Consider the following 19783-nt stretch of genomic DNA (forward strand, 5'->3'; position numbering starts at 1 on the left):
AAGATATGTGATTAATTTGCATTAATCGTGAGTTAACTCAGCTTTACTGCAATTAATTGAGATTAAAAAAATCATCTATTGACAGACCCAGACGTAATAACTAAAACATCTATGATGAAGAAGAATACATGAGATAGAGAGAAAAAAATCAGGATTGAAGCAGAAAAAATAAGATCCTGCGAGCAAATTTTAAATTATGCGGTTAATCGCGATTAATTCATTTTAAATGATATTTTCTTTCTTTTTTTTATCGTGTCCCATCTGTAACAAAAACATACTGTATACTTGAATGAACGCCATTTTCGTAGTTCATTTGGATTCCATCAGTTTTACAGAGAAGTAAACATGATTTAACAAAGTGCCGTCCCAAAGCGCCAAAACAACACTGACATCGACCAACACAGCCACAAAAACACAACAAACAAGGCAGAAAACACTAATAATTCAGTTTTATCCATGACCCACTTGGGCAGCCGATTAATCTCTCTCAAGAGTATTAGGAAAAGCAATCAACGACGCACCTTCTTCTTCCTTTATTGCGTCAAAACAAAGTACAACAACCAAAACAAATGATTCAAATTACTATTACTCAACCCAAGCGGTCACCGTCCCACTCCCTTACATGCAGCTATCCTAAACACAAAGTCGGAAAAGACACAAACTAATCCATTTCTCCTGGCAGACTGGAAGAGAATGGAATAAAAGTAAAGGATAAACAATATATATATAAGAGAAGACAGTCATCGAAAGATATTAGACTCAGAGGTGGGTTAACAGCTGTGCGATAGCAGTGACATAAAAGAAATAAAAGCCACGACTTGGGTAACCTTTTGAGAGGATTCCTAACCTGTTATGTAAAACACACGGGTTATATCACATTAAAATAATATTTCGATTAAATTGCTGGATTTATAAGGGGAACTCTGCGGCTTTCATGAAACAATGTGGCCATTTACATGCTGCATTTTTGGGTCTGGACTCCATCTAGACAATCTGTGCAGGCTGCCTGACGATCACTAAAGCCACATTAACACATGAGAGCGGCTCTGGAGCACCAGTCTTTTCTAATGACTCGATAATCCGACCCAAATGCAGCCTGTTTGCTAATCTCTCCATCGGATTACTAAACTCAGGAAGAGCGCTGTCTATTTGTCTCGGCCTGTGTCTCAATCGTCCGGTCTTTTACGGCTCAAACACAGTGCTTTTTAAAATGAATGAAATACATTCGTCAACTGACTGGTGCTCGATGCCGTGTTTGTGGCATGCAAAACCGGCACCTATATATACATGACATAGCCTCAGACTGGTGGCTGTAAACGTCTTTTGAAAAAATAAACAAGACATTTATTCTTGATGCATTTCCGATTTTCTGCAGTTTAAAATTGTTGACTGGGTCCATACATTTTTTTGCCACATTTGAGGCCTGAAAACTTGTCTCTCTGATTTTACATGCATGTGTGTGTGAGTGTGTGACTGTGTGTGTGTGTGTGTTCAGCTGGACTGAGCCTCGTCTCTGTCTTTCCCTCCGCAGCTTAAAGTGACACTGTGCAGGAACTTTCTTGGCATTTATCTTTTAATGATTATTTTGTTGACACGGCTAATGCTAACTGACTTGAAACCACCGCTGCCTACCTGCGGCGTGGGACCGGCAACACACAGGAGTGGATTCCACCCAAAACACACGCCAAATTTTACACTCATCCCATCAGCGACGTGTAAATCTGCAGGATACTAAAATAGATATTATACGCTCGCTCTCAGACGTGAGGTTGTGATGCAGACGACGGAACGCTCTGGAAATTTGGCAGAAAATCTGCAGAGAAACCGAAACTAACGCTTTAAATTTTGAGCAGATCAGATAAGAAGAATGGAAAGTGTTGGATGAGTAAATGAGAAGACGCCCCGTTCTGTCCTGACTGCCCTACACTGTGACAGCTTCATTGCAGCACTTAGAAGAACCACAACACAATGAAGCATGTAAAGATTTATATTAATGTGAATTGTTTAAATATAAAAAACGAATCAGAAGGAATGAAGTGTCACTGTTATAACCCAACTCTACTTTTAAAAATCAAATCAAATCGCTGATATTTTAGTCACCAGAAATGATCAACGAAATGAGAGTAAATCCAGGCTTTAAATAGGGAAATCGCAACAAAACCTTTTTTTATAATCATAACATTCTACTGATACATTGATGCAGATCATTATTAGGATTTTACTCACAATATTTGAGTGATTCAGCTATATTTCATTCATACTAAATTTAAATAAAATATGAAATGAGGGAAAAGCTATTGTTCATTCAGTATATAAGCAGTGCAGCATGACACATTTACAAAATGGAAAAAGCTAAATTTCATTGTAAATCAATGTAAGGAAATGACTTTTGTTCCACCTCCCTCTCACTGATATGAGGGGTCTATGTTGCATAGTCGAAACACTAAAAGTGCTGACAGCCGATGGAGAGAAAAAACGCCTCACACTCTACAGTATAGAAACATCAGTTCAAGATGTTGACACATTTCAAAATAATGAGAAAGGTTAGGGACGTGCGTGAGTGAAGTGGGGAAGTGAGGCATGAGAGGTTGAAAGGCGGAAGCCGAAAAACGGAGGGAAAGGTGGTGAATAAAAAGGGGTGAGTCGTGTGTTTTAAGGGGAAAAAAAGGGGAGGAGGTGTTTGCTGTCCATTTCCCGGGATCAGCTGATGGCCACGGATGATGGAGCGGAGAGGGGTCAAGGGTCAAAGCCTTTGCATTGTCAGCCTAGCCCTGCTCTCCCAAGGGGGATCCCCTCCCGCGCTCGGCTCCCTCCTCCATCTTCCATCCATCCATCCGAGCCCCCACTGCTGCCTCCACTCGCACATTTACATACATTCATCCTCACTTTGTGTCAATGTGCGAACAACCGTTCTAAAATCTGCGTTCAGGTGTTCCAAATCTGGAGCGTGAAGATGCTTCAAACATCCATCGTCGGTAAAATATATACACGCAAAGACAAGACATGGCTGGCCCAGACCTATACCACCTCACCCCCTTGTCCCACCACACACACCTCCCCCCACTTTGCCTGTGTAATCCCTGCCAGCTGGCCCCGTTGGCTAATCCCTCTGCACTGATCAGATAGGCCATGCATCCAGTACGGGACAGGACAGGGACAGGGGCAGATAGGGGCGGGACGCTTGCGCTATGTGTGTGTGTTTATGAGTGTGTCTATGAGGTGGGGGGTGGTGTCGACCAGAAAGCATAAATTGAAGCCCGTGCCGTCGCCTCAGCGCAGTGTGTCTGTGTGTGAGCCCGTTGCCTGTTCCTCCTCGTCCGTCCATCCCTCATCACTCCTCTTCCTCCTCTTCCCTCGGATCCTCATACATATATACCTCCGTGGCTTATATATGTATATTTTACATCCTGGCTTCTTCTTTTTTTTTACTTTTTTTTTTGTATTTCATCCTGGTCCAAATGGATTTTTTAGTGTTCCAGTCTTCCGACTGCATGCAAGACACCTGCCTGCATCCCGTCCCTTCCTTGTCCGCCATCCCTCCACCCCTACTCCCCCCAACCCACCAGGACCTTCGCAGGATGGAGCTGCGCACTCACAGCCGCAACAAAAACAAAACCAGGACCAAGGACCTGAAGGAGGAAATACTCCTCTTTTTTTTTTTTTCGACATTAGAGATGAAGGATAAAATTCTGCTTTACGTTAGGAAGAAATGCCAAACTTAAGTGTGTATTTTGGGATGTAAGGGTCTTGCATAATAATTGGACTTGGCTATAGTTACATGCGCAGAGAGCAGAGGGAGAGAGAGAACAGTAGGGATGGAGTGTAGGAGGGAGGGATAGAGGGAGATAACGACAGAGCTTTACCAACTGTAATGAACAACTGCTTGGTTTAAACCGCACCAAGCTCTTAACCTGGGATCAGTGAGTGCACCGCGATGCTGAGGATGAGGAGGTGCAAACATCCGCCGTCATCCTTTGTTTTGCCGGGAGATGGTCTGCAGGAATGGTAGCTCTCAGGTAGCAGCCGCTCTATATGGTGCAACAAAGGTGCCCGCTCGCTGCACATTGCTCTACACTCTCCTCTCTCTGTGCTGCTTTTTAGCGACGATGCAGATGCCGCCTTGAAAATCTATTGCCGTTGCATGCCGATAACAGCATGAGTGCATTAATAGCTGTTCGATTTTCTACGCTGTGTCTGTGTATTGTCTTGTCAGTTGCGTTGCTGAGGGATTAGCATGCACTTTGATGTGCGAGAGGACTGCATAGAACTGGCCGAGGGAGGAGAGATCACAGGTGAGGAAAGAGGACGACAGAGAAGATATAAGACGTGAGATGCTTTTTAAATGATACGCACAACTGAAGCTTTATTCCGCTGTTTGGGTTTGAGCTCTTTGTGTTCACAGTGGACCTTGATTTAATTTCAATACAATTAAGGCACGCGGTGAATGCCAAGAGAGAAGCCACAATCTTCACTCACCTGAGACTCTGTCGCTGCAAAGGACACTGTAGCTGGACATGTGTGTTCCGTCTGATGAGATTACAGAGCAAAATTGACTTTACAGTCTCTAGACAAGTTGACAAACGTACAGCAATATGTAGCCTACCATCATGAGTCCTGTAGCCAAATGGACAGAGGGATCACACCAGGGGACTTGCCATGTGGTGACTTCAAAGCTCTGTGTGTTTACGCATGATGGTTTTTTTTTAGCTGGGGTGGAAAAAAACAAGGTTAGAGGAGAGTGTGGGCTGCTGCTAACTAGCGATTTCAAAACACAGAACCAAGCGCTGGCATCCGTCGACATTTTTACGAGACAGAAAATATGTATATTGCTTTTTGTTTGTGAAAATTTCTGTGCAGCAAAACTTCAAATAAAGACCTAATTTTATAAACTGCATTTGGTCTTGATTTTTCACGTCATTGGAGTTCATAAAAAAAAACAAAAAAAAAACAATCCAGGGCTTCGGACGGAAGATACCTGTTTTAATCGTCACATTACACTCCTGCTCATCACTTAAAGAACAAATTGAACTACAAATGTCTTACATTTAAACCTGGAAATATTAATCTCAAAATAACAATATGGAATTTTAGAAATAAACAAATGTCATCCGCTGTTTGCTCAACTGAATTAAAGTGGTTGGAAAAATGGGGAGGACACAGTCAATAAGTCAACAGAGGGAACCCCGAGTGCTCCAGAGCAGGTGCCCATAAATATGAGTCCACTCATCTGATAAAAGAGTCGACAGCTTGATGGCAAAATTTGTTAGCAGCATTAAAAATATTTCCATTTACAGTGAGAAAATACAAATAATCTTCAGTCTCTGCTGGATTTATATTTCATATGCATGCAAAGAAGAGAGAGATCTAATATAGTCATGTAAATAGAGGTCGGTTGGCGACATGGTGGAGCGTCACTAATGGAAGAAAGAGATGGATGCTGTATGGTAATGAAGGAAAATAAAGCAGAACCATGACCTTGCAGAGCAAAATGAACTAGCAGACACCACGCAGTCTGGTCTGCTGCTCAGGCTGAAATATGCAAGAACGTATTAAACCATTTCAGATATGTCTCATATCAAAGGCAAAAAGGTTTGCCGTCACACAGTGAAACCCTTTGATTGTAAATTTCAGAGAGAGGGAAGGTTGATTGAATGAAATAATTCAACAGTGAAATTCAAGAAAATTATGTGCTTGGGTTTGTTTCCGTAGCGTCTCGTTTGGTTTGACCCGCTCCCCCGCCTCTGATCTCAGGCCTCTAACTGCACCTCCTTCTCCTGCACTTTCTCCCCACGGTCTCATTCTTCTTTCGGCTCCTCCATCGTCTCGGTGGCTGTGTGTCACACTCTTTCATGGAGCTTCATTTGCATCCCAGGAGGAGCTAAGAGGAGTCCCGGGGGAGCTGCAGATGAGGGTCACGGGACATCCCCACAAGGCACCCACGGCACAGACACGACACGTGCCGTCCCCTGCCCCCTAAACACACACACACACACACGCAGAATACGAGACATAACAGAACCACATTTGATAACCGTCTCATTGTGCACACCAAAATAAACATCACGATTTTTAGCATGTATTAAGCAGCTATTCTCATGTAAGTATAGAGTTAAAAACATATTTTTTCAATTTTAAAATACCCACATAACAGGCTACACGTCAATAACCAGGAGTTTATTTGACGACAAATTTATTTGAATTCAGAAAAGCACGACAGTTAACAGCGCATTAATTCAGTAGTTTTAAGTTGCAGGCCTGCAATAGGATTTTGTGACCTCATTGGCTTTAGGCAATAGGTCACACAATATATTAGTTTAATGTCAGTTTTTATCATTAACAGTGTGAATATAAAATTGCAGCCCTATCGACGAACTTACTTAGCAGTTAGCAACATGGTAAATGGTTTATTTACACATTATGTGTAGCAGCTAAACGCTTGGACAGGCATGAACTACGGCTCCATGAATACAAACTAGGTCTTAAAAGTAGATTTATTTATTTTTTAAATGTCAGGGCTACGATTAATGCGATATATTTTCACTGTTTTCAAGCTAATGTTGAACTTCAAAATTACCTGCCGCCTCCGTCCGCTGGAAAACGTCGAAGAAGTCGTGTGGCAGGAGTTGAAACGCATGCTATGGCTCCCTCTAGTGGCCACTGTGGTTAACGCATACTGAGGGTAGCGCGAATAAAATGGCGGATTGTTATGTTTTTGATCCGATCGCTTTAAATTGTATGTAAAAACTATTTAAGAGCGTCATTTTGCGCAATTTCTCATGCTTTATTACACAAAACAAAGTGGACTTTTTAGCCGTATTTTTTGAGCAACCAGCCGCTTGGGGTTGTTTGTATTAGCCGTGTTCATTCAATATATGAAAAATAAAACGCGGGTTATGAAAATAATTATATAATTAAGATATTTTACTGCTTGTTTGAGAAGTATGTTGACACATTTTTAAAACTCAATATGACATATTTGGCTCTAAAACTAAATATTTGCAGGACCTTTCAAGATGTTCAGTATGATTCAGATGGATTTGTTTTAGTTGCAAGTGAAATAAAAGTGAGTTTCTTAGATAAAATATTACATTCTCCAAGGACAACAAAAGCTATTCTCATACTTCTATATCTGTATTGTGATCTCCAGTGACTTCTAGTGATATAATGCAGCTGATATACTTGTGGAAAAAGGCCAGACGGTTATTTGTGGAGCATCTTTATTATCCCACAAATAAAAGCCAGTCGTTTTCAAAGGACTTTGCAGTGACATTTCGAAAAAAATTGATGGTGGAATGTGGTCTAGAGAGGCTTGAAGAACTGTGAGTGGAAAAAGAATGAGTGTGTGACAGTAAAACAAGGGGAATACACACCATTCTGCTTTATATACCACATTTATTACTTTTGAACCTATTAGAGTGGGGACAAGGCCACTCGCATCACTGTCTTAAGAAAGAGGAGGGAGGCGGGGCGAAAAAGAAAGCAGGTCATTGCAGTGACAAGTTCACTTAACAAAAGGGTAAATAACGTCCAGTCAAGACGGTGAGAAGGCCCCAAATTCTTTTCACTTGCAAAACCAGATCGGTCAAGTCTATTTCAACTGAACATGTCTCCGAGTTGGAACTCTTAAGACGGTCACTTTGAACAGTCAAGAAGGAAAAAAAACAAAACAAAATTCTGCAGTGATGGCGTCAACACCAGCTTCTGATTGAAATCCACGGACGAAAGAAAACTCCACGGAGGGGGAGAGATAGGGGAGGGGGGGGTCGGGTCCTGGATGAAGATCGTTGCATCCTCCCTCCGCATGTCGTGACACAGTCGTTTAAAAGGAAAAGCAAGAGACAACGTGTCCATTTCCGATTTTGAGGACGCCATTAGAAGTCAACACTACAAATATTTATTGGACTTTTGCGTGTGTGTTACAGACTTGACCATAAAAAAAGCAGAGAATGATCCCTTCGTTTTAAAAAAGGAAGAAAAAAAAGCAGCTTACAAAGGAGGGGGAGGAGCATATGTGATGGAACAGGGAGGGGCAAAAACAATTTCACCTAAGGATGCTATGCATTTAGTTGTAGTCCTATGAATAATCATTTTCTTTTTACTACCAGTTCCAAGTAAGTCTTTAAAGTCAAAAGAAAATTAAGAAAGTCTTCATTGTGTTGTCCTTGGTTGGTTCCTCACCCCTTTTTCTGAATTTCGGGGCGATCATAATGATGCAATAGGGGTGGTCATTTTCATGGTAAGGGGTGTAGGTATATCGCAGTCTTTGACAAAAAGCACCAGCCGTTACTTGAGCCGTCCTTGGCGCTCCTGGAAAACAAAACACGCTCGATTAAAGACGGGAGCCAACGGTCATGTTTGCACTTTCATATTGAAAGAAGCGACTTCCTGCCTTTAGTTCAAAGTAGCTGGGACAAGAATGGGGTCGGTGAAAATATGCAGAGTTAATGCTCAACAATAAACCTTTTACACAAAACAAATCAAGCAGATAAGCGCTTAATTCTGTAAAATAAAACTCAATAAAACCTTTGCTAAGGATACGTGGCCTGGGGGCCACATGGGGCTGTATGCCTGCATTTATGTGGCCCCCATGAGGTGTGCAAAAGAACCTTTTCTATCAAAGATTACTGAACAGAATTGAGTATAACAGTTTTCTTTTTCACCACATATCTATTAATATTTACACTGAATTGTCCAGTAACATTCTATTCATGAGTAACACTCATTTGACAGTATTTCTTAGACAATATCTAATCAAACACAATTTTTTATCATAACGTCATGACATAATTGCACTTTTAATATTTCAGTCACAAATAAATGTAGGCTCAACAGTCACATATAACGTGGCCCCAGTATACACTGAAATAGTGGTTCAAAAACTTAAGATTATAGGGCGGAGAGTGCCATCTAGTGGCGTCTGATCATCAGGAGCCAGGAGCAGTAAAGGGGTTCTGTTTCACACCAACGTGCAGAACCCACACATATTCTTCGCAGCACATGATCGACAAACAGGTGTCTTGCCGAACTAGACAGCAACGCTGTTGAATTTCTCCATTGAGGGCCGAATAAAAGGCGACCCAATCTGCATTAACAGGATCCAGTTGCGGCACCTCAAAAGACATGTTCATCGCTTGCGGGAACATCCTCACTTAATCTAAAGTGAACAAGATGCAGCTCACTGAAGCAGAACCACCCACCACATGTATAGACACAATAACATAATCAGAGCGTATTACCGAGAGCAACATTCATAAATCCACTCACTGGTGGAACAGTTATGTCCCCATCAAAAGTATCTGTATGGGAAAACACAACCTTACACAGGCAGTAAGATTTCATCCATCAACTATTTCAGAGGCCACTAGATGGCACTCTCTGTAGGGTAACCTTTGGTTTTGAACGACCATTTCAATGAAAGCTCATCATCCTTACGATCCAAATGCAAGTGAGATAAATTCCATCTGACTTCACCAATGAGAACAGATTACCTGGATCCTGTAATGACTCCGATTGCTTGGATTGCTTGGATATGGCTCACTGCCTTGGACCTCCACCTGTTGAACACAAGAGTACAGTCAAACAAAGCATTTTAAGTCAGACACCTCATCGCAACTGAGACAAAATAAGCCTTGCGAATCTAACAGTGCAATTAAAGTATAAAGGATACAGCGTCAGATAAAAGACATAAGCAAAGACACGCAACATGACAGTAAAAAACAAGGGAAAGTGCTGTCCTGTACTTCACTCAATTATTTTAACAGTGCAAAGGTGAATTGAAAATAATATAAAATAAGGGATATATATGTTACAAAATCATGTTGATTTAAAACATTTTGTCCCCAAAATCAATAGTTTCAGGCGCTCCACTGCAGGGAGACATGCATCTGTTCCCCCCCATCCGTGAGAAATGCATGAACATACCACCATAGGAGGATGCAATCTAGCGCAACTCATTTATCAAACATGATAAACCATGGCTTTCGTCTTTTTTCGAGGAAAAACTAAAACAAAAAGAGGTGCCACTTGAGCACAGGTGTCTGCCCATATAAACAAACCTCCAACAGCACAAGGATTAATGTATATTTACGGTTGAACTTGTATTCCATATAGTCTCTCTGTGATAGACATGAACTGTCATCAGGCTCTGATTTACAAAAATAACATTGAAGATGTTCAGAAAGTGCAGCAGAACTGATCATTTACACAGACGCTTGTTCACAATTTCAAGCTTTACTGAATGATTTCCTGGAAACACGTGTGTGATAAGTATGACAGATCGTGCAAAGCATTGTCGATTTCACCCTTCACAACTTTACCTTTTTGACACACTCCTCCTCTTCCTGACGCTTCTCGTAGTGAGAAAAGTCATCAAAGATCGACGTCGTGTGTTTATATCCAGCGATGATCTTTAGCACCTGCCGGGCCTTGTCCAGCGGCACCTCTTGAGTGTCCCTTGAGTTGGTCACTGGTTTGTTTTCGTTGTTCTCCAGTCGAATGTGTCTCAGCTGACTGTTGGGAACGTCCTTCACAAAGACCCAGCGTACGTCGAAGCGACCCTTCCATTTGTCCTGTGACCAGACGCCAGCGGACGTGTTGTAGTCTACGGGAGAGCGCATTTCCGCCACGCCGCAGAAGTGCCCGCTTCCGTTGACACTGAAGAGAAGATAAAGCGGACCTTTGTTTCCCAGAGAGCGATAGGCGGCATCCAACCTCTTGTTCCCATGCTCTGTGCTGCACCAAATGTTGTACTTGATGGACCGGTGGATGTCATCTTCAGAATAACTCTTGATAATAAACACGCGGCCAGACTTGGGGTTCCAGTCAAAGTCCTTGGGATTATAATTGTTGACCATACGCAACTTCTCTAAGACTGGGTGAGGCTCGGACGGGACTCCGGGCACCACGACCATGCCAGATGAAGTCGGAGGCGAGTGACCAGAACCACTTACAACCGCATCCCCAAATCCGTTGGCGCGGTTCCGTGGCGGGACCCAGCGAGTCGGTTGAGTCTGCTGTTGGTTTTGGGGAAGGGGCGGACCCTGGGGGAGTGGAGGCTGGGGCATCGGGGCCATACCAGGCTGCCCAACAGGTGGAAGCTGGTGCTGCCCCATCTGGGAAACAGGGGTTACCAGTTGTCCATTGCTCAGGGGCATCTGTGGGTTTCCAACAGCAGTTGCCCCAGGCTGAGGGGAGGCCTGATTCGGGGGCTGTCCATTACTACAGACCGGGGGCACCTGATGAGGAGTGGCAGCTTTAGGCATTGTACCCTTGTTGTCCCAGGTGCCAATGTCCATGTTATGTTTAATGGGCGGGGGAGGCAAATTTGCCCCGGCCATGCCACCCTTGGTTTTCAGCTTGGGCTGAGGCTTGGCAGGTTTGCTGGCAATGTCAGCCCAAGAGGCAGGCTTGGCAGGAGCGATGGGGACTGGAGGCATGCTGGGAGGCCCTACGGACGACACAGTCCCCAGTTGGCCTCCACCGGGTAAGCCAGAACCCACCACCTTAGGAGTCATGTCTCCATTGCCGCCTGGAGCCGCACCACCGATCTTTAGACTTGCCATGCCCTGGTCCAGGCTGTTCATCCCAGGTGCCTTGTTGAGAGGCTCATTGGCAGCAGGTGCAAACGGTGACTGTCCATCCATCATGGCTCCCCCAAGCGAGCTGGGAGCATACGCATAGCTGCTGCTGTAGCCAGAGCTCTGCGGCGTCCCCGACTGTCCCTGAGAACTGCTGTTACCCCAGGCCGAGAAGTCGATGCCACTGGGGAAGAAGTTGAATCCATGCTGACCCAGAAACGGATTATTTCCCAACGGGCCAGGCTGTCCAAACATAGCGTCCGGGAGGTAGTGGGGCTCCCCATTGCTTAGTTGTCCATAAGAGGCCATGTAAGGCATGGGCGGGTCCCCACCTGTGGACCATGCTGCCTCATTCAGGGAGTAGGAAAATCCTATGGAGGGACTGTAGTAACTGGGCATGTAGGAGTCCGACATGGCCGTATAGGCATTGCTCTGAATGGGGGAGAAAAAAGGAACGATTTTAGTCCTAGGAAAATAACTGTTAAAAAGTAATCTAGCTTCTACAGTACAGCTATTATCAAATAAGCCCCAAAAGGCTTGTTTCCAATAAATGTGTAAGTTAAAAAATGTTTTACGAGTTGTGAAGCATAAAGAAACATATAAAAAGGGGTCAATAAACAATGCAATTAATGAGTAGATGGTTTTGTTGCAACATATTTAGAAGTCTTATTTATTGCATTTCATGATAACTGAGTGGCCTTTGTTTGATCAGGCATCATGCAAAATTTGGAAATAAAATTGTATCAGTACACTTTATTACCTTTGTTTGCCGAGTGCAGCTAGATTTATTACATGTTCTCTCGGCGGAAAAAACATGTACTTTGTGTTTCACACAAACCTTACTGGCTGAATGATGTATACTAGGGCTGCAACTAGCAACTATGACAAGTCATGACATACACAGATTCATGTGCTTATAGTGTTGGAAATATTATTTTTAAAAATGTAAGCAAATTTCACACTAATGTTAAGCGATGAAACATGAAAGTAGTAGTGCCATTAAGCGTGAGTAGAGTTAATGCGTTCTTAACCTGTAATAGTGATGGCCTGAATATAAATATGTCATAGCAGCCAAGGCAAAAGGGTACTTCCATCTGCACCTCAATAGTTGGCAATAAATCCATTGTCGCTTAGAGTGGACTGGCCTTGAAGTATACACCTTTGTGACATTTTTTTGAAAGTGTAAATGACCGACATACCTGTCTTGGCTGGGTATTCAGGTAAGGCTCAAACTCATCGTCATTCAAAGTATCCTTCTGGGTCACAGCTCCGTTTTGCACTGAAAAGAAACAAACAGGCCACACGTTATTCAAGAACACTATGCCATGAATCCTCTTCACGCACTCATAGTTGTGGCGGTTTAACTGGCTACGATCTGACTATGATGCATCGCAGGATGCAATTCCGCGGGGAAAACAGCATGTCGGAAGACGTGTCATTTCGGGTGAACTTAGCAAACATGCTAACTCTGCGCCACACGAGTCTAAACGCAACCGACAGCCAGCTTCGCTTCACCGGTGTCCAGTGTTGTGGAAGGAAAGTTGAATGGATGTTTATGGTGTATGGAAGTGGTACTGAGAGATAGTCAGTTCGAAAGTCCAAAAAACACCGTCATGTGCGCCGAGCTTCCATTTAAAGGGAACTAGCCGGTTGGTGGATCAACAAAGAGATCCAGAGTGTCTCTTAAGTGGACGCTCACACCATTAAAATTGTGCGTTCTTCACGGCAGGTGGGTGAGATTTTCCCACCTATCGCATCCGCATGAGTCTCACGGCGCGTCATGAGCCGCATTCTCCCCCCCTCTGTCAGTCGCCCCAGCTTCTTACCTTTATTCGCTTGGCCTTTCGGTCTCTGGATTGGGTCCAGGTGATTCATGAAGGTTTGATTTTGGAGAAGAGAGGAGGGGGAAAAAATCGAGATCGGATCAGCTATCACTTCAGGCCTTGAGCCGCTGCCTCGGTGCTAAGCTATCCTCGCTAACTAGCGCGATGCTGCCGCTTCAGAAGAGTCCTCTCGTTACCAGTTCCAGGAGGCTGCTGGCGGACATGTCCTCCCCTGAGCTCAACGTTTAGACGTCTAAAGAGAAGCGGCAGGTGGTTGAATCGCTTTTTTTATCGGGTGCTCTCAGCCAAGCGCCTTCTCCCTCTACAAGCCTGGGCTCTACACAATGGCGGGCTGCAGTTTGCTTGACACACTCAACATGGCTGAGGGGCCTCGTCTACCAATTTATTAACAACAGACAGGCGCCCCCTGGCGGTGGGGCGGAAACAGGTCAGGCTAAAGGAAGCGTTTCCTTTAGCGGCGGTTTTATCCCTTTTGTCGACTTTTTAATGTGCTGTAATAACTCTGGTTATTTATTTTCAAATATATTTTTATATATCATATAATATATATAGATTTATTTTAGACACTAAAATAAAATAAAATAAAATAAAAAAACCCCAGCACAAAAACAAACAAGCAAAAAAATACTGCTATTACTAATATATGATATATCATGTAAATAAAATAATATAAAATGTATAATAAAAAGGACGGACATATTCTACTGGAAGGCTCAAATTATTTTAACGTATAGGCATAAGCAAATGGACCGCTCTTAAAATCATATAGTCGCTAATAAACAAAAATCTAAATTGATCCATCATAAATGAAAGGAAAGAAACCAGAGTTTACTTTTCCAAACTCTGGTTTGGCATTTTAGGTTTAGAATTATCTTGCTATATAGACAGATCGTAAATCCATGTCTTTTAAAAACGAGAAAGTTCCCCAATAAGACAAAATACAGATTTATTTTTAGCCTTTCCAAAGCTTGGGTTGAAGTTGCATTTTAAAGCCATCAATAAAGACAATTTCGGGTCTAATGTTCTCATCCCAATTTAACTCAAACTCTATTCTCAACGTGTTTTTTTGGAAGAGGATCACTGAGGTTCATAGGTTCATGTCTCGTATTTGTCACAATTAAAACCACAACCTTCATAGTGTATTGTGAACATGAATAACCATCTACAAATCGCTTCACAAGGACCAGTCGTTCTTGCGGTACCGTTGTCGACCACCATGTGTCACTCTTGAACCTCTATGTTACATTATTTTTAATAATGTAAAATGTAATGTGGTTTTGGGGTCACAGGTCTATGCTCACTGACCACACTGCCTATCTATCTATCTATCTATCTATCTATCTATCTATCTATCTATCTATCTGTCTGTCTGTCTGTCTGTCTGTCTGTCTGTCTATCTATCTATCTATCTGTCTGTCTGTCTGTCTGTCTATCTGTCTGTCTATCTATCTATCTATCTATCTATCTATCTATCTATCTATCTATCTATCTATCTATCTATCTATCTATCTGGTCTGATTCATTTCCCTCCCAGGCACAAGTCCCCCAACAGCGACTGTACTTATCACTTTCAAGACCAAAGGTCGCCTGGATGGCATGTGACTGAATTGCACCTAAGAACACATGACACAGGGCCAGGAATAACTCCACCCTTTGAGGTACACAAACACTAGTGCACATCAAAAACTCGCTGGCGGTGATTTATTCACCTCAGTCCAATTCTTTTAGTTTCAACTCAGTTTCAGTCATGTCCATGAGGAAGCACACCAGATATGGGTGTGAGGGCAGCTCTGACGCTGAAGTAGTAGCAGCGACAAGATGCTCGACTGGTGAAACATGCACAACAGCACAGCAGCATAGCATACATGGGTCATATAGCTCCTTTCAACTGGCAGTCATGTTGGGGGGAGAGACTCCTTCTCCCCCTCTCCCTGGGGCTTGTTGACTGGTGCAGTCTGGACAGGTGGCTCAGCATGGAGAGGAGCTGGTCATATACCAGCCAATAAAAATAGCTGTGGCCTCCATGATGTCACCGGTGAGTAAATCACAACTCGGGTCCGCAAAATAACTGGAAAGATTGCAGCTAACCTGCAGACAAATTCCTTCATTTTTGAGTTTTAAACTTGGATGAAAGCAATTTAGAACTGTGCGTTGAAATGTGGAATAAGTGGGAAGGCTCAGCTTCTCTGTTGGGGTTTGAACTTCTCTCCCATTTCTTCACGTTTGCACCGACCCTTCTCAAACCAAGGAAACCTCACTTTCTCATAGTTAGTTAAATAACGCCGCAGACTCTAGCCAGTAACAGCGCCGGCGGTTGCCAGAAAGGGTGTGCATCCTAAATTAGGACTGTGATCTCACCCTCATAGCCCACATTCTGAAGCCGCAACACCACGCCGCTGATGTGGAACCCGATCGGCCGTAAGTCTTCCCTCTCTGACCATGTGACATGCTGAATTTGTGATTCCTCACCCCATCCTCCATCGGCAGCTCTCCGTCCCGCACCCGCCGCCTCCTCCTCCTCGCCGCCCCCGCGAGGGCCGGTGAGGGCCAGGAGACCTGTGGTCCCACTTGACCAGAATGAATCGACAACCCTGAGCTGTACATCTGTGTGTATACAAATCCATGCGTGTGAACTTGTGATTGTGCGTGTGTGCATAACTCCGGTGACCCAGCTACAGTTTGGCAGCAGGGTACTTTGGGTAATAGGATGTCTGGAATGTAGCACTTGTCAGCTACTCAGAGGATGCTGTTAATTCACATTCTGTCCGTTTTAGAGGGTTATCTTCAATAAACAATACGTACGGAGTGTTTTTAGCTCTGAGTGTGTGACACACGTCTACAACCGACACACTCTGGTGCATGAATGCACAGCAGAATTTTCCTTTTCCTGGCGTGTAGTTTTATGATGCAATACTTGTCAGATAAAACAACGTGGCAGTGGGAACTGGAGTGTCCCCAAAGACGGACCTCCTTGACCAGCGTTAAAGTCCAGAGTCAAAAGTTTATGACAACTTCAAAACAAACATGGCAATTGTGGAAGACGTATTGATAATATACCTCTTCACAAAAGAGGAAAACGGAGGCAGCGTTGTAGCAGGTGGTGGTCGGTGAGGCTGTTAAATATATCACGACAGGACGACGGCGAATTTACGCCTTTGTTATGTCTTCTTTGTGTCTCACTACATGTTTCGGGCAGTAACAGCAACACTGGCCCCCATGTTTTTCGGCGGCACTGCTCTGTTTGGCCCTTACCATTTGTGGCTATATGGTGTTGTTCAGGGTTGGTCAGAACAATGCAGAAAATTAGGGACAACCTTTGAACTTTGCTAGCCAGGATCATGTACTGTAATAAAGCATTTGTGGGCCCCATAACATGACTGGACTTGACCCCTGGCCCTGAGTTTGATACATGTGATCTAAGCAGCCTAGACTTTGGCACTGACAATACAGAGGCCGAACGGTCGACAGATCTGGTGCCCCATACCTTGAAACTAAATCAAACGTCCAAGTCGATGATACACACGTAGCCTTGGACCCTGCTGAGGGTGATAACAGCCTGACTTGTCGTCGCTGATTTTTATGTGTTTGCCCTCAAATAACAGTTATACAAGTGACTGTTTCATTTCTTTTAAATACATTAAAAACATGGTGCCAAAATGTGCCCAAAGCCTTGTTTCCCATACGTCTATATTTAAGTTGTTTCTCAGGTTCCTTCTGCCTGAACACTGACTGTGTTGTTTCAGGGAGAAAACAAGCCGACAGTTGCACATTCTATCACAGAGGATTTATCGCCAACATTTGTGTAACACGATAAATGAGGCAGACCTGTCCATATGTGGCCCTTTGTGTGTGGTGTGTGTGTGTGTGTGTGTGTCCGCGCCAGTGTTTCCGATGACACTCTGATGATTTTGAACAGCTGAGATCGGTTTGTGTGGCGCTGGACAACAGTGCAGCTGTACATCTCTGTCCAAGACATATACAGAGAAGGACACATGAGGCTTATAAACAACGGTGGAATCCTCGGAGGTACGACCCCCTTGGGGATGAGCCGGTCTTAGACTTTAATAAAAGACTTGTTGTTTCAGGAGGTAGTGCATGGTTTCAGGGTCGTCCCTCAAGCAACACTTGATCGAAACACTGCACTGCTTATTAACATTCTTGTCGCCGATGTATCATCCAAATGGTTTTCAAGTCCCATTTTCTGTGTCTAAACCATAATAAATATTGTTCTTAAAATACCAAATCGGGTGTAAAAGCCATGTTGAGAGACTTGGTAGAAGCTATAGCAAAAATGCAGTGATTCATTTTAAAGTAGAAAAGACCTCCGCCAAGCAGCTCATTTAGATCCATTTTTATCAACCTTGGTTATGGATTTTATGAGTATGAGTGACACCTTGTTACCATTTTTGTTTTTAACTACATAGGTTTAGTTGTCTGAGGGTGGTAATGAGCGGCATGGCTGCGGCATGGAGGTCCCAGTGCCTTTCTAGATTAGAAATTGAAATAACAAGTTCAAACTTCTCCAAATCTACATGGTGATCCAAGTGGGCACCAAATGTTATCATCTGTACCAGGTAGAATTTTATGAAAATAGGCTCATCTGATTTTTAGTTATGTTGCTGAAAGGCAGACATAAACATTACTGATCGTATACAACATATATATACAATGCCTCATATTTATGTATGTACATCAATTATTATTATTACATTATAAACATGACATTTTTTAAGTCTAAAAATATATACATTCTGGTCTTTTATATTTAAATAAAAAAATCAATTACATGTTTCTAACATTAAATAATTTTATTAACTTCAATTCAATTCATTACATTCAGTGCATGTGTTCATGTTTTTTATGGTGATAAATGTGTTCATTATGGTCAAAGAAAACACACCAATTAAAGAATAACAAAAGAAACTCGGGCTCATCTTCAAAGTCAAAGAGGAAGAAGAACAAGAAAGGCAGCAGATGGCTTATTAAAGAGAGAGATGAGGAATGGAGCATCTCAGATGGAGCTGCTCTTGAATATAAGGAAGTAACTGACACCTCTCGCACCATCACTTCAAGACGGAACATGAACCAGCAACTGATATGTTTATGACTGCAGAGAGAATATGCTTTTCTAAAATAGCGTTTTTTTAAAAATCCACTATTGTGTTGACAATACAAGACATGAGTGAGCTGCTTTTATTGGACCCGATCATGCTCCGCTTTAACTATTAATGGTGGCGCCACAAAGTGAATAGAGGTCTAAATAAAACCAGGTTGCCATTACCACCTCCACTGGCCTGCAACATCTCAGCCAATCAGACAGTGGCCTCTTTTAAGCAAGGCGGGGTCTCGGTGTCCTGCAGGGTCACAAGCAGTGATGTAACCTGTATTTATTTTCAGCATATACATGCAGATGCAGACACACTTGGGAGGACTTCCTCGTTCAGAAGGTCCGACCTGAGTTTCGTACCGGTGCAGCGAAGGCAAATGGAAGCAGTTGCTAGGTGAAGAGTGACTGCGTGGTGGAGAGACAGAGACAGAGACCGAGACAGAGACATGGAGTCAAGGCCATTAATGCTAATAGTGGTGTCCCTTGCTTTCTGTCAGCAGCAGCTGTTGATCACGCTGGTGTAACACTGAGCTCCGGAGCATTGCATCACTCCGAACACACTCCGACCCTGACACCTTCAAGTGTACAGTACAGGTGTGATAAAAACCCACCGACCACGACTTTCATTGGGATTACCGGATGGTTTCTGACCGATAAAGTGGATTTCCAGTGACTTGAGTTTGCCAGGCTCAAATAAATAAATAAATAAAAATCATCTGGGTTGATGCACTGCTCCCAAAAGCATGGAACTCTTCTATCCCTCTGCCATGAGATTTTAGGAGGATTTTTTTTCATTTTTAGTTGGTTTGTTTATTAAATCTATTTCTAAAACCAAAGATGACATGATCCTACACTTTAAAACACCAGTTTTATGCGGCTAAAAATCAGCCAACTGACAAGCTCAAACTTGAGTTCCAGATATGACCTAGAAGAAGTAGGTATTTGGTGTCCCGCTGAGCTACAAATGCAAGTACGTATGTGAGTTGGCTATCATGCTGCATTTTCAAAACAAGGGCTCATGCCGCAACCTCTTTCACAAAACAGCATTTTATTTAAGTTATTTTTGTAACTCACAATGAAGTACACTTGAGGTATACCTATTACATTTTAGGTGTACTTAGACAGTTCAAATACAAGTACTTATAGACCCATAAACAGTTGATGACTTAAACTTACATTTGAAAACTAAACTTTTTCAGTGCTAAATATGTTGGTTGACATAATGCTAACCACGAGCTACCGAATCCCGATAGGAT

At 43.0% G+C, this 19783-nt stretch overlaps 2 protein-coding genes across 4 annotated transcripts in view; both read right to left on the reverse strand.

Moving 5' to 3' along the window:
* The window catches only part of msrab (methionine sulfoxide reductase Ab), a 52194-nt gene extending 45582 nt beyond the window's left edge, over window positions 1-6612 (reverse strand). Inside the window, exons 1-4 of one of the 3 annotated variants that reach the window (XM_053846050.1) lie at window positions 6575-6612; window positions 5766-5973; window positions 4604-4707; window positions 4477-4527 (exon numbers count right to left, since the gene is read on the reverse strand). In XM_053846050.1, coding sequence (XP_053702025.1) covers window positions 4477-4516 — 40 coding nt within the window. In that variant the 5' untranslated portion in view covers window positions 4517-4527; window positions 4604-4707; window positions 5766-5973; window positions 6575-6612. Of the gene's footprint in view, window positions 1-4476; window positions 4528-4603; window positions 4931-5765; window positions 6133-6574 lie in introns of those variants that run through there. The other 2 variants (XM_053846049.1, XM_053846051.1) reach the window with 2 other exon arrangements.
* Window positions 6613-7218: 606 nt separating this feature from the next.
* On the reverse strand, window positions 7219-13770 carry ythdf2 (YTH N6-methyladenosine RNA binding protein F2). The gene is made up of 5 exons (XM_053845974.1): window positions 13403-13770; window positions 12776-12855; window positions 10317-12008; window positions 9489-9554; window positions 7219-8307 (listed from the first exon to the last, which is right to left on the reverse strand). Exons 1-5 carry the CDS (start codon window positions 13449-13451, stop codon window positions 8284-8286), a joined length of 1911 nt encoding a protein of 636 aa, XP_053701949.1. The 5' UTR covers window positions 13452-13770; the 3' UTR covers window positions 7219-8283.
* Window positions 13771-19783: the final 6013 nt, after the last annotated feature.

Source organism: Synchiropus splendidus, chromosome 16 (assembly GCF_027744825.2).
Source record: "Synchiropus splendidus isolate RoL2022-P1 chromosome 16, RoL_Sspl_1.0, whole genome shotgun sequence".
NCBI classification, from domain to species: domain Eukaryota; kingdom Metazoa; phylum Chordata; class Actinopteri; order Syngnathiformes; family Callionymidae; genus Synchiropus; species Synchiropus splendidus.

Bases quoted from the DNA above. Each gene is read 5' to 3' on its own strand.
- ythdf2 (XM_053845974.1), bottom strand. From the start codon at position 13,451: ATGAATCACCTGGACCCAATCCAGAGACCGAAAGGCCAAGCGAATAAA. The intron at 12,009-12,775 runs GTATGTCGGTCA...TCCCCCATTCAG, and splicing joins TGAATACCCAGCCAAGACAG to AGCAATGCCTATACGGCCAT. The intron at 9,555-10,316 runs GTAAAGTTGTGA...TGTGTTCAACAG, and splicing joins AGGAGGAGTGTGTCAAAAAG to GTGGAGGTCCAAGGCAGTGA.